Source organism: Medicago truncatula, chromosome 7, assembly GCF_003473485.1.
Source record: "Medicago truncatula cultivar Jemalong A17 chromosome 7, MtrunA17r5.0-ANR, whole genome shotgun sequence".
In the NCBI taxonomy this organism is placed as follows: domain Eukaryota; kingdom Viridiplantae; phylum Streptophyta; class Magnoliopsida; order Fabales; family Fabaceae; genus Medicago; species Medicago truncatula.
The window spans coordinates 8,961,044-8,974,487 of record NC_053048.1 but is presented as its reverse complement, the minus strand read 5'-3'; the positions used below and the strand labels follow the sequence as shown (position 1 = coordinate 8,974,487).

The window sequence follows — 13,444 nt, the reverse complement described above, 5'->3', positions numbered from 1 at the left end:
CTTTAATTGAATTTAGAGATTGTATTTAGCTTTGATGAGTAGTGGAAACTAGTGTAGATTGTATAATCTTAAAATTTTTCATGAGTTCCTTTAAACCCTAAGTATAGAAAATTTGGGGTTTTGTCTAATTCTTTTATCTATTGTTAGGTTAGCTTTAAATAAGTTTTCTCATGATATGATTGTTGATGTTCAGATTCAGTGGAAATTGCTCCAGAAGGCATTGCTTGAAACAGAGTTAAATCGACATTGTTGTGAGTAGCTAATTTACCTTGTGGCAAGTTTTTTAAGTTGCAAATTTGTTTTATGGGAAAAGCAAATAAATTTTTGAGAAAAGAATCTCATTTTCATTCAAAAATAAGATTTAATTATTTTCTTCATTTTCAATAACAAGAACGTAATTTTGATGATTATGGAATTTGGTGAGAACTGGTAGTTATTGCAAGATTGAATAGAACAATGAAAAAAAACTGCCAAATTTTCATTAGCTCTTTCATTTGTCAACATGAGTGCATTATATGTTAGGCTTGCCAGGCTAATCATATGTTGAGTGAGTGTTATCTTGTGCGCCGGTCATGACCTTAGAGAGGGTCGTGGCACTAAACATATATAGTTTGCATTAGGTAGAGTGACATGGGGTGTACAAAGGAGAGTTTAGACGACTAAATATTTTACATTTGATGATTTTTATCACTTCCAATACCATTACAAAGATTTTTTTTCTCATTTTTGAAAAGCCTACATGATTATTATAGTTTAATCGTAGAAGATTTTTTCATTATAGGTAGGGCATGTGAGAGACAGAGGCAATCAAAATATTGGTGCAAATGAAATTCCTAGCAAGAGAAAAGCTGGAATACATACATTTCTCATAATCCTCAAACGTAAGTAATATAGCGTGTGTGTGCTGCTAGGAAAAGAAAACAATTTTTCTTTCATAACATTAAATAGAACATAGAAATCTGGTAATGATATGTCACATTAACATCAAAGTGCTACTGCAGATTCAAAATAAAGGGGAAACAAATTTTACCCCAACTCCTCTTAGCAGTAGCGCCCATCTTGCAGTACATACTAAACTTCACATTTCTATTAACAACTTAAAGAAAGGAAACCAAAGTAGATATATACATAACAAGATAAATAAAGAAATGAATTTACCCAAAAAAACAACTTAAAAAACAAATTTGATGGAAGGATGACACAGAATAAACAGGGTGTAAGAATATTGGGCTGTGGTAGTTGGGCCCAACTATGGACTAGCCCAAAATCTTCTGGGCCTAGCCCACATGTACATAAGTGAATGCAATATAGGGTGTTTTATTTTAGGGATTGAGATTCACGCTGAGGGAGAAGGGTCAGTGTAGAACTGTTTGACAGAAATCGGGATGTTAAAATCATTGTGATTGAATGAATAGGTCACTGCTGAATAATTGTAAGTGATACGTTGTTGATTGAATTTAGTTGTTTGATCTAATCTAATTATTTGCATACAAAATTGTTGATTAAATTTCGTTATAATCTCAATTGTGTGCTTCTTCAATCCCCTTTAGATTTGACACCTAAACATGTAGTTAGTAACATTCAACCACTTCGATTTTCTTAAATTATTATCGGTGATTCATAGTATGTTATTAACCTTTGCTGAACATTTATGATTAGTTTATCAGCTGTTCTAGTTGCTTTCACTACAGAAATGAAGCAGGAGGACCGATTATCGATTCTACCGAAAATCATTCTTCATCACATTTTGTCAAGGTTGCCAGAGAAAGATGCTGCTAGGACAAGTGTTTTGTCGAAAGCTTGGGCAGATACATGGTTTACTTTTCCTATATTATCTATTTCTGATAATAAATTCACGGGTTGGTTTCCCCTATCAATAGATGATGTTAAAAGGAAGAGAAAAAAGTTCATTGATTATGTGACGAGAACATTGTCGAGGTTTTGCGATCAAGGATTGGCTATCAAAGAATGTAAGATTATATTGAACCGTTTTGAGCTTCATTACATGTCAAAGCATGTTGATCTTTGGTTGAAGTCGGCAAGTGGAAGTGGTGTTGAAGTAGTAGAGCTTTGTTTGCCATGTGGTCCCAACTACATTGAGGAAGGTCATGGCAAATGCTATGTTTTACCGACAGGTGTAATCGAAGCAAAATCACTTACCAAGGTGGTGTTGAAGGGCGGGATTAGAGTTGATCAAGCATTCATGAATCAGTCAATTAAGTTTTTTTCATTGAGAGTATTGTCATTGTGGATTGTTCTTTTGGAAGATGAACATGCAATTGAGCATCTCATTTCTTGTTGTCCTTTCATTGAACATATAACTTTGAAGCATTGTTCAGTTTTGAGCCCGGGAGGCGGCGTAAAACTCATGAAGTCTTTGAGCATGCATGGTCTACCAAAGCTCAAGACAGTTGATGTTCATGGAATACAAGAGGTATATATAGATGTCCCAAGTCTTGAGTATCTATATTATTGTCATGATGTTTTGAACGCACCATATAAGATTCATTTTGATAGTTGCAGAAATTTGAAAGGGTTAGACTTGTTCTCTTTGGAAGGTAATACTATCACAGACAAATGGTTTCTTGAATTGTTTTCGAAATTCCCTTTCCTTGAGAGATTGAAATTTGTCAAATGCACAATGTCTGAGACGATTAATATTTCAAGTGTTCAACTTAAGGTGTTGGAGTTATCTGGTTGCCATAACATGAAAGAGGTCAACATTGATGCTCCAAATCTATTGTCATGTGAATATATCATTGATACTCAACATTTAGAACCTATTATTTCTTTTGTAAGAAGTTCTAGTAAACTGAAAGTTGATGTTCAAATCTACATTGATTATTTGGATCTTGGTAACTTGAAGGAATTTCTCCAAAACATCAAACCTGAAAATGTTTTGACATCACTATCTCTATTCATCTTTGAGCTAACGGAGGTGAGTATGAATTATAGCTACTTATTTCATTCATTCAATTTTCATATTTACATAATTCCATATTTAATTTGTGTAATTGTCCTGTATTGCGTAGGATGAATTCAACCCAGCAGTATTTCAAGTTTCATCCCCTCCACCAAGCGTCAAACACTTGCATCTACACACTTTCCCAAAAAAAGAAACTTTGTATTCGTCTCTTCTAAGTATCTTACTTTCAAGTTGTTGCTTTGCAACTATATCTATGCGCATGCATCCTTGTTTTTGCAGCAGAGAATTCATCGAGGTATTCCATTGTCTCCCATGTTTCCTTGATTTCAAGTTGTCATTGAAACTATTTCATAACATAGGGAAAAATCATTGCATGTATATTTAAAATGTTTACGTTAAGTTTTCTTTATTGCCGCTTAGTGGGTTAAGGCTAGGTTGTTGTTGTTGTTATACTTTTCTATCAACACAAATGTTATGTGGAGCTTCTGAGTTATAACGCTATTTTATTAATTGTCCAAAACTACAGTTTTTCTATGAGACTCTGATGAGAAGAAAAGACGACTGCTTTTGCAGCTCTAGTGATACCAATTGTTGGTGGCATGGCTTGAAGAATTTGAAAGTCGCACACTCAATGAAAATTGATGAGAATGTTGATTTTAAAACCTTGTTAGAATCGTCTTCAATTTCTTCAACTCCTGATATTAGCTTTAGACTAGAATTTTAATGCTATTGTGATCATGTGATAAACATGTTTACTTAGAGATTTGATATTACAACTTAAAAAGAGGGTGCATCCTTTTTTGTTGATTTGTGAGGCTAATCAAAGTTCATGGATGTGAACCAATAAACCGTATAAATTTTTTTATATGCTGGTTTTGTAGGTGCTGGTTTTACATTTAGAAGATCTTAGTCTTGACACTGAATTGTTTTTACTACAAAATTTGGTAGTCATGGTTTAATATTTCATTATCATGCCAAAAGGACTTATCCTTTGTTGACATTATTCATTTTGGTGAAAATAGAATCATATGTAAGGATATATGGTATTTTGCTTGTACTGATTCTTTTTTGTTGTTGACTGAGTCTAATCCTGATTCCTGAACTCAACTTGTTTGCTTTGAATAAAGCAGCTAGCCCTTGCATTAATCAATATTTCTAGTTGCTGGTACTTTATATACAAATTCATTCATAGTTTTATAATAAATGGGTGATAAGCTATTGTGAGAGATTCAGCTTGTGGACCTAAACTATTGTGAACATCAATGAAATAAAGTGTCAAGTGTAGTCCATTATCAGAAGCTTGAAGCCCGAGAAGATAAAAAGGTATTGCCAGGTGAAAACAAAGGGCATATATACACTTTCAATACTACAAGTTTATCCTAGAAAACGATATTTGGCAAAGGGCATCCATTGAAAAGTTACTTACATACCAAGTTCCTTGGGCAGTCTTAGATGGATTTGGATTTGGTGCAATAAGTGTGTCACGCAATTTTTCGATCTTAGATTAGTGGTAAATATCGTTTTAAATTGATTATGTTATCGTGTAATTTAAACTGTCTGATCTCATATTAACGGCCAAGATCAAAAATTGTGTATCCGTCTTACTGCGGCAGATCCCACAAGTTGAAGCTTTTGAAGTCCGCTGATTAGGGTTGGGTGTGGTTCGGTTAACCATATTAATCGAACTGAACCGAACCGAAGTGTTGAAATGGTTTGAAATAACCGAACCGAACCGTTTAAGGTTTGAAACTAACCGAACTGAACCAAAGTTATGGTTCGGTTAACCGTTTGTTTGCCTATTTACCAAACCGAACCAAAACCAAAATTAAGCTATTTTATGTAACCATATTAACCGAACCAAAATTATAAATTATAACATCATATTCATAAGCTATTTTAGGTAAGTATTCCAATAAATTTGTGAAGAATAATTCAATTAGTCAATGAAATCAAAAGTACCACTCATCTTTAATTATTGAGTCGGTTCAGTTTGTGAAGACTGAAGAATAATTCAATTGGTCAATGAAATCAAAAGTATCCCTAAGTGGCATATGTAAATAAATTTGTGAAGAATAATTTCATCTGTGAATCGATATCTATATACATATATTCCACACATCGCAACGCAATAATAAAATAAAACGGTACTGCATATGCATGAAAGCTGTAAAAATTTACACAACAATCCAAACATTTGAAAAAGAAAAAAAGTGAAAAAATGATGAAAAATAGAAGAGAATGGGGAAGAAAGGTTAAGAACCAGAGGCAAAAGGAAGTAGTGAAGAAGAAGCCATCGTAATGGTTTGTTTGTTTGAGAAGAAGAAGAAAGAGTAAAAGCACTTTTCAGTTCAGCTTATTTGTGTTGTGTTGTGCGTGCAGTGAAACGAAACATGTGTGTTGCGTTTGTTTGTGATGGTTAAGTTATTTTCAAAAATTTAGGTTCCTATGCTGGGGTCACAAAATAATGGTTCGGTTCAGTTAATTGAGCTTGGTTCGGTTCGGTTAACTGCAGTTTTTGGATATTTTTGCCCACCCATTCCGCTTATTCATCCCAAGCATGATCACTATTACAGTGACATGATCATGGTACTTTCTTCTCCTCATGTCCGGAACATTCATCAATACTTCCATGTTGTAACCTGCAAGAGCTTTACTCATCAATACAACCCATAACAATCTATGTCCATACATATAAAATTAAATTTGGCATGAGATATAGAAAAGTTAACCAGCGGAATCGGCTGCTCTATGAGAAACCTTGCAGGATCACCAAAAGGATTGTTCAAGATACAAGACTCTACAAGCTTCACTGCTTCTTCATTGCTGAAGAAGTCAAATAAACCATCACTCCCTACTATAACAAATTGATCAGAATTTGAGATTTTATGGACATTCAGTGATGGTTGAGAGGAAATATATGGTGGGCTTGAAAGATTGCAAACTCTAAGGATTTCCATCAACGCATCATTCAGATTTTTCTGCGACGAAATAATAATAAAATTCAAATCTATGTTTGGCAGGACAAAGATTCAGAATAACTTTATGACATAAACACTTGCACAAGTGTTTGAACGAGTTTATGAAAATACCTTATGACATATTCCATAAACTGTTCATAATTGCAAATGAAAATCATGTGAAAATCGTTTAACCGCATCTCCCCTTTGATTAAAGAAAGAGTTTGTAGATAAACGGTTTATCCAAATACACTCTAAAAACTCTAAAAGGTGAAAGAGAATACAAACCTTTTTCAGGTAATCTTTCAGCTTCGTTATCAACGGTGTGACTATCTGTAAGTCGTATCGCATTGACTTTCTCACTGCACGTCGCCAATACTGCTCTACGGTCACCGAGATTAAGTGTATACAAATCATTACCATGAAGAAGCAAAATTAAAACACAAGATCCAATTGAAACTATATCCAGATGTTCGCCCATTACCTGTCAACCATGTACAAGAAATCATTCTCATTTCTCATCCTGACTGAGAGCACTTTCAAGACTATCAAGTAAAATTATCAATAAAAATTACATAATACTGAAACTTTTGAGAGGAAATTGTGGGGGCTGGTCCCCATAAATCACTGAATTTTTTCTAAAGGAAAATGTGAAGTTGAATTTGATTTATTAAATGGAAGTTTACAACGTTTTCCAAATTGACAACTGGTACATAAAGTATTTTTTGTTCACCAATTTGAAACGTTGATGACTTGCTTGTTGTCTAAAGTTTGCAAGAACTTAAAATTTGGGTGTCCTAAGCGAGCATGCCAAATCTAGGGAGATGCTTCTTTAACAGTAGTAAGAGCTTCAAAAGTTTCCTTGTTTATGTCCTTCGGCTAAGATCCTTTGTTTCTGATCGTTAATAACAAAACCATTAATTAGACTTAAATTCAAAAATACAATCATTATCATTAGTAAGTTGACTCACTGATAATAAGTTCTTTTTAAGATTAGGCACTACCAAAGTATTGTTTAGATGAAGCTTACCTTGTGTAGTTTTAAGAAATTTTTTACCTTTATGCGTTATAGGTAAAGCTTGCCCATTTCCAACAAAAACTTTGTAATTGCCAAAATAAGGTTTAACGTTTATACATTTAGAATATCACTTCGCTTCAATTTTACAATGATATTAAACTGTCTATCACCTAAAAGACATAAGATAACTGAGATCGTCTAAAATATCGCAAATAAAATTTTTCACATAAATAAATAATTAATTTACATCAAAACTCTTATTCAAATTAATGATCTTTTACGAATAACAAAAAGCCAATTCACTCTTTTATTTTTGCTACAAAATCTTGTTTATAAAGAATTGTTTTGAGCGCATTCTTACAACACCACAAAGAGCGCAAGATTTCAAAGAAAACTACATTTTGACACTTCAGTCCGTGTGAGTTGAAATCAAGAACAAAAATCCAAAACTTTCGTTTTCACATTCATTCACACTCAAGTAAAAAACCAAGAAAAACATGCTTCTTCCTTTTACCGTTACTTGAGTTCTTAGTATTCCTCAATCTGATGATATTTATTTTCAACGCAAAACCAAAGCGCGGAATGTTGAATAAATTCTATAGTTTTTTTTTTTCTTTTCATTTCTGTGTATAAATTATTAGGAGAGTGATATGGTAAATAATTTTTTCCATCCTAATCAAACATTCTAGTTCGAATCTAACCCCGAGAATAGTATTATACCATGTTTTACCATCTATTACGGTCCTATCTAGAACGAAAGATTGTTCTTTGTGGTTGCGCGCAGTCGATATTCAGTTGATATCAAAGATATATTATTGCAATAAAAGGAGAGCGAGAAGTCACGGAACTATTAAATTTACACTTATTAGTTAAGCATGTAAATGTTAGGGTAAAATTATACTGGAATAGAAATTTAAATTACATGGGGAAAAAAATGACTTGATTGATTTTTGAAGCAATGCTTAAAAAAGAAGAAGACATTGATCTTTTTAAAGTTGATTTTGAAAAGGATTAAAAATTCATCGGAGTGGATTTGGATTTTTTGATGAGTAGGGTGTTGGAATTAAAGTTGAGTGGTTAGTTCACATCAACTAAAAATGGAGAAAATGTTGGATATATCAGAGACGTGACCCTTATTCCTAATGATTTAAGTTTTGGTTAAAGTACTTGTGTTAAGGTCTCCTAGGCACTCTTTGGGAGTTTGGGGAAGGGGAATAAATGAAAATATCGAGAAGTCTTTCACATTTTTTTGAAGAGTTTTTGTATCATATTATCTTGGGGAGTCTTCTCCTATTTGGAATTTTATTTATGTAAACTGGTTAACCTGGGTATTAATTTGGTATATGTATTGTGTATGAGTTTATTTTGGTGAACTGAAGTCATGGCTTCTGACAGGAAGATAAAAATTCATTTTATGTAACGAAGATACATTCATGTTTGCACATTCAGATTCAGCTAATATTCAGATTTTACAGATTCAAAACCTTTCCAAAATACTACTATACACTACAGTGCTATATATCTTCCAAATTTTGAAGCCAATTCAAATCTTCTCTACAAACGGTTTCATTCACTTGAAGCACAATGGCAAAAAAATATGAGGGAGTTGCGATCGGAATTGACCTTGGCACGACTTACTCATGTGTTGGAGTATGGCAGGAGCAGAACGATCGTGTGGAAATCATTCACAATGATCAAGGAAACAAAACAACACCTTCTTGTGTTGCTTTCACAAATTCCCAAAGGCTGATTGGTGATGCTGCCAAAAATCAGGCTTCTTCTAACCCAATCAACACTGTATTTGGTAATTTACTTATTCTTTTGTTCCAGCACTGTTTAAACTTTTTTAGTTATTATTATAATTTTGATTTTTTGTGTGTTGTTCTTTACTTTAATTAGTACAACATATTATAGATCACCATTTTAGGGCTTGTTTACTTTCTAAAAACATATATTTGGTATTCATTTTAAATTGCTAACATGGGTTTGATATACTCATAGTTAATAATTGTGCTAGATAAAAGATAGAAGGCAAACTAGAAAAAATGTTTTTTCAGAAACCATAACAACTATGTTTTACCATTTTCAAAACTTCCAAAAATGTCAAATATGTTACAAAAATTGTAGAAGAGAATGACAAGTGAAATATTGAATCTATGCTCTCATGTGTTTATTAGTTGATATGAAAATGAAAATAGGAAGTAAATGTGCCCTTTTTTTTTTGCAGATGCAAAGAGGTTAATTGGAAGGAAATATAGTGATTCCTTTGTTCAGAATGATCTACTGTTGTGGCCCTTTAAGGTCATTTCCGGTGTTAATGACAAACCGACAATTCTTGTGAACTACAAGGGTGAGGAAAAGCACTTTGTTGCTGAAGAAATATCATCTGTGATCCTCTCACAGATGCGAGAGATTGCAGAGGCATTTTTGGAGTCACCTGTTAAGAATGCAGTGATTACTGTACCTGCTTATTTTAATGATTCACAACAAAGATCCACAAAAGATGCAGGTGAAATTGCCGGTCTAAATGTCATGCGGATAATCAATGAACCGACTGCGGCGGCTCTTGCATATGGCCTTCAAAAGAGAGCTAATTGGTTGATAAGAGAAATATTTTTATCTTTGACCTTGGCGGTGGAACTTTTGATGTGTCTATTCTTACAATTAAAAATAAGGTCTTTGATGTCAAGGCCACTGCTGGAGACACTTACCTAGGCGGTGAAGACTTTGATAACAGAATGGTGAATTACTTTGTGAAGGAGTTCAAGAGGAAGAACAATGAGGATATTAGTCGGAACCCAGAAGCCTTGAGGAGGTTGAGAACTGCCTGTGAGAAGGCAAAAAGGACACTTTCATACGACACTGAGGCCACAATTGACCTAGATGCTTTATATCAAGGTATTGACTTTTGTTCATGCATCACTCGGGCCAAGTTTGAGCAATTGAATATGGACCTCTTTGAAAAGTGTATGGACACTGTTAATTGTTGTCTTGTTGATGCTAAGATGGACAAGGGTAGTGTAGATGATGTTGTCCTTGTTGGCGGTTCTTCTAGGATTCCTAAAGTGAGACAGCTATTACAGGAGTTTTTTAAGGGGAAGGAATTATGCAAGAGCATTAACCCTGATGAGGCTGTTGCTTATGGTGCAGCTGTCCAGGCTGCTTTGCTGAGTGAAGACAATAAGAATGTCCCAAACATGGTGCTACGAGATGTTACCCCTTTGTCACTTGGTATCTTTATACACGGAAATATTATGAGTGTGGTGATTCCTTGGAATACTTCTGTACCATTCAAGAAGACACAAGTTTATTCTACCGGTGAAGATAATATATCTTCAGTCCAAATTAATGTTTATGAGGGTGAGAGAATTATTGCGAGTGAGAACAACTTGCTTGGTTTATTTTATCTCAAAGTTCCTCTTGCTCCCCGTCGCCTTCCTTTTACAGTATGCTTTGCTATAGATGCTAATGGTTTATTAAACGTCTCTGCAACAGAAGAAACCAGTGGTAGTAAGAATGAAATTACAATAACTATTGAAAATGGAAGATTATCAAGGGAAGAAATTGAGAGAATGATCCAGGAAGCTGACAATTTCAAGGCTCAAGACATGAAGTTCAGAAAAAAAGTTGAAGCAAGAAATGCTTTGGAGTATTATCTTTACAATGTGAGGAAAGTAATGAAGGATGATTGTGTTAATTCCAAGCTCGCCCCTGTAGACAAAATGAATATCAATTCTGCAATGATAAAGGGAAAAAGTTTGATTGATAACAACCAACAGGAAGATGCATTTGTGTTTGTGGACTTTTTGAAGGAGCTTGAGAGCATCTTTGAATCTTCCATGAACAAGATCAACCAAGGTTAATCTGATGGGGAAAGTGATTTGGATTCTTTAGTTATTTTTTGCTATTTGATTTGTTTCCTTGTGTATAATGTTGGAGTTGCTTCTGCTTGTTTTGAATTTCTGATGTCACATTTTGATACTTAAATCTTTCATATTGCTCCTAATTTTCTTACTTGGCCACTAATTGCACATCTTTCCTGTAACAATTACCTTAGGGATATACCCTTATGAGCAGTGACGGATCCAAAAATCTTGAATGGCGGTATAATGTATATATAAATTTTAAGCATTGAAGTATATACCAAAATTAATGTTATGGATTACTATAAAACTCATACAGTAACCTCAAAATATCACTACTAAACTCTAACAAATTGAGTTTCTCCCATTAATTAAATTACCTTCTCTTTCTAATCCCTTGCTTATGAGTTTCATTCATCCGCATTGACGGTCCAGAAATTTTAATAAGTGGGGTCAAGTTATATCATAAAAATTTATATAAAATTTTATAAACACGTAAGCATACGAAAAGTATTTGTCCATTTCTAGCAGAGTATAAAAAATATAACCATAATCAATTATTTTTTCACCATCAACGTAGCGTCAGTCACAACCTTTTTCAACAAATATAAGAATAGTTTATATTATAATAGTAGTTGTATGGTCTTGCCAACGATATGCTCTGAGATAATTGATTAAAGATTTCATAAAAGAAAATTTTATCTTAAAAATAAGCATTATTTGTATCAACATAATAATTATAACAACTTTTCATAAAAAAAAAAAAAAAAAAAAACTACTTCTTTTGATTTATTAACTAGTGTTCTTAGAACACTAATTAGGATCCTTTTTAGTTTTGTAATTTTTTATAGCGAATAAATAGACTATGTGAAGACAATAATCCTATATAAAAAGGGATCAAACGATATATATCTTATTTTGGGTTAAAAATACAATACAATATGAAGGCAAGTGGGGTCGCTTGACCCATTATCCCCACACTAGATTCGTGCTTGTTCATCCGAGATATGGAAAACAAGGATAATATTGGTGAGACTAATTTCTTAAAATAATTTTAAAGTGAATCATACCAATATTTCCTTTGTATATTTTATTTAAAGCCCAAAAAGGGAATATGTAATCCTGAACAATCAAACCACAAAAAGTTAAAAAATAGTAACACTTAAGTAGCTAAGCATTTGAGTACTCCGTTGATAGAAATTGTAGGAGTGATCCTTAGTTTGAGTTACAATCTAAGACCATGCCAAAAGCTTCACCAAATCAATCAACAAGAGAACCTTTAAATCTCTCATGATTACCAAAAATAATTTGATTTCGCAACTTTTAAATAATCCACAAACAAGTCATCCATATTGATTTTACGCCAAAGACTATCATTTTCTTTCCTTAACCTCCTCCAACACCGGTTTTCTAAGTGAACTAAACTAAAAGCTCTTAAATTTCTAACACCTAAACCCCGTTTTTTTTTTTTATTATTTTTTTTTTTTATGCTATACACACTTTGTCCCAATGAATTTTATGAGCCTACTCACTCCCAAACTATAAAAAAGATTTAAATAAAGATTCAATTTTAAAGATGGTATCTAAAGGAGTTTTGAAAAGGAGAGAAAATACATTGACAATGAGGTTAATACAATTTTGACTTAATTACATTTTTGGTCCTCTAACTATTTAGTTGGTATCGGATTGATCCTCTAACTAAAAATTGATTTATTTTGGTCCTCTAAGTTTCTCACTGTGACTACATTTAATCCTTTCTGTAGTTTTATTCAAATAAATGTTAGGGTTTGTGTTATATGGATATCTGACCTCCTATTTCACACATACATATGAACCATAACAGTTACCAGTAATATCCGTCAATATTTAATCATAATACCTTAACAAGGAATATGACCAAAATGATGCTAATAAATAAAGTTAGAAGACCCACACAACACAAACTCTGACGTTTATTTGAATAAAACTAACAGAAAGGACTAAATGTAGTAACGGTGAGAAACTTAGAGGACTGAAATAAATCAATTTTTAGTTAGAGGACCAATCCGATACCAACTAAATAGTTAGAAGACGAAAAAGGTAATTTAGCCTACAATTTTCAAGAAAATAAGGCAACTTCCAATAGATAAATTACAACACTCTCTGAAAGTCAACATGTATGTTATACAATCAACCAAATGATTCCAAAACGATAATTTATGAGGATTATCTCCAATTGACAACCCGGAATATTTAAAAGAATTCATACCCACACAATTCAACATTAAAGCAGTGTCATTCAATCAAGAATTATCGACGTTAATACCCACTCATCAGCAAACTTTTATGAAAATTCACGTTCAAAGAGTGTGAATTCATCTCCTTAGAAATCAGAGCAATAAAAACATTATTCAAATCATGGACTAACCTTCCTTGGATATGAAAAATCCATAAAGAACCCAAAAATATTTTAAGAATCCAAAATTAATCTCATCCAGACTTGTTGGTAGTTTAAATAGTAGTGATACTTAAGAGTGTAGTTGGATAGTGAAGAAGGCTTTAGTTGATAGTTGAAATATAATAGTAAGTAGTGTGAGGACTTGGAGCAAGAATAGATTGCATTGCTCTCCAAATTGGATTGATTTGGATTGATTACAAATGAGTACATGCTTGCCTATTTATAGTGTGGATGTCATGTTCT

General features: G+C 33.1%; 2 protein-coding genes and 1 pseudogene across 3 annotated transcripts; 2 read left to right on the top strand and 1 right to left on the bottom strand.

Annotated features, from left to right (window-relative positions):
• The first annotated feature begins 199 nt into the window (after positions 1 to 199).
• Positions 200 to 3,921, top strand: LOC120576940 (F-box/FBD/LRR-repeat protein At5g53840). Of its 2 annotated transcripts, XM_039827765.1 has the most exons (4): positions 200 to 251; positions 1,692 to 2,938; positions 3,033 to 3,221; positions 3,453 to 3,921. In XM_039827765.1, exons 2-4 carry the CDS (start codon positions 1,694 to 1,696, stop codon positions 3,648 to 3,650), a joined length of 1,632 nt encoding a protein of 543 aa, XP_039683699.1. In that variant the 5' UTR covers positions 200 to 251; positions 1,692 to 1,693; the 3' UTR covers positions 3,651 to 3,921. The 2 variants fall into 2 exon arrangements, with proteins under 2 accessions (XP_039683699.1, XP_039683698.1); XM_039827764.1 differs by lacking the exon at positions 200 to 251 and having other exon boundaries at positions 1,489 to 2,938.
• Positions 3,922 to 5,507: 1,586 nt separating this feature from the next.
• LOC11440834 (probable protein phosphatase 2C 40) lies at positions 5,508 to 6,364 on the bottom strand. The gene is made up of 4 exons (XM_024770786.1): positions 6,172 to 6,364; positions 6,016 to 6,035; positions 5,684 to 5,904; positions 5,508 to 5,565 (listed from the first exon to the last, which is right to left on the bottom strand). Exons 1-4 carry the CDS (start codon positions 6,362 to 6,364, stop codon positions 5,508 to 5,510), a joined length of 492 nt encoding a protein of 163 aa, XP_024626554.1.
• A 1,919-nt stretch (positions 6,365 to 8,283) lies between these two features.
• LOC11437819 (heat shock cognate 70 kDa protein-like) lies at positions 8,284 to 10,770 on the top strand (annotated as a pseudogene).
• Positions 10,771 to 13,444: the final 2,674 nt, after the last annotated feature.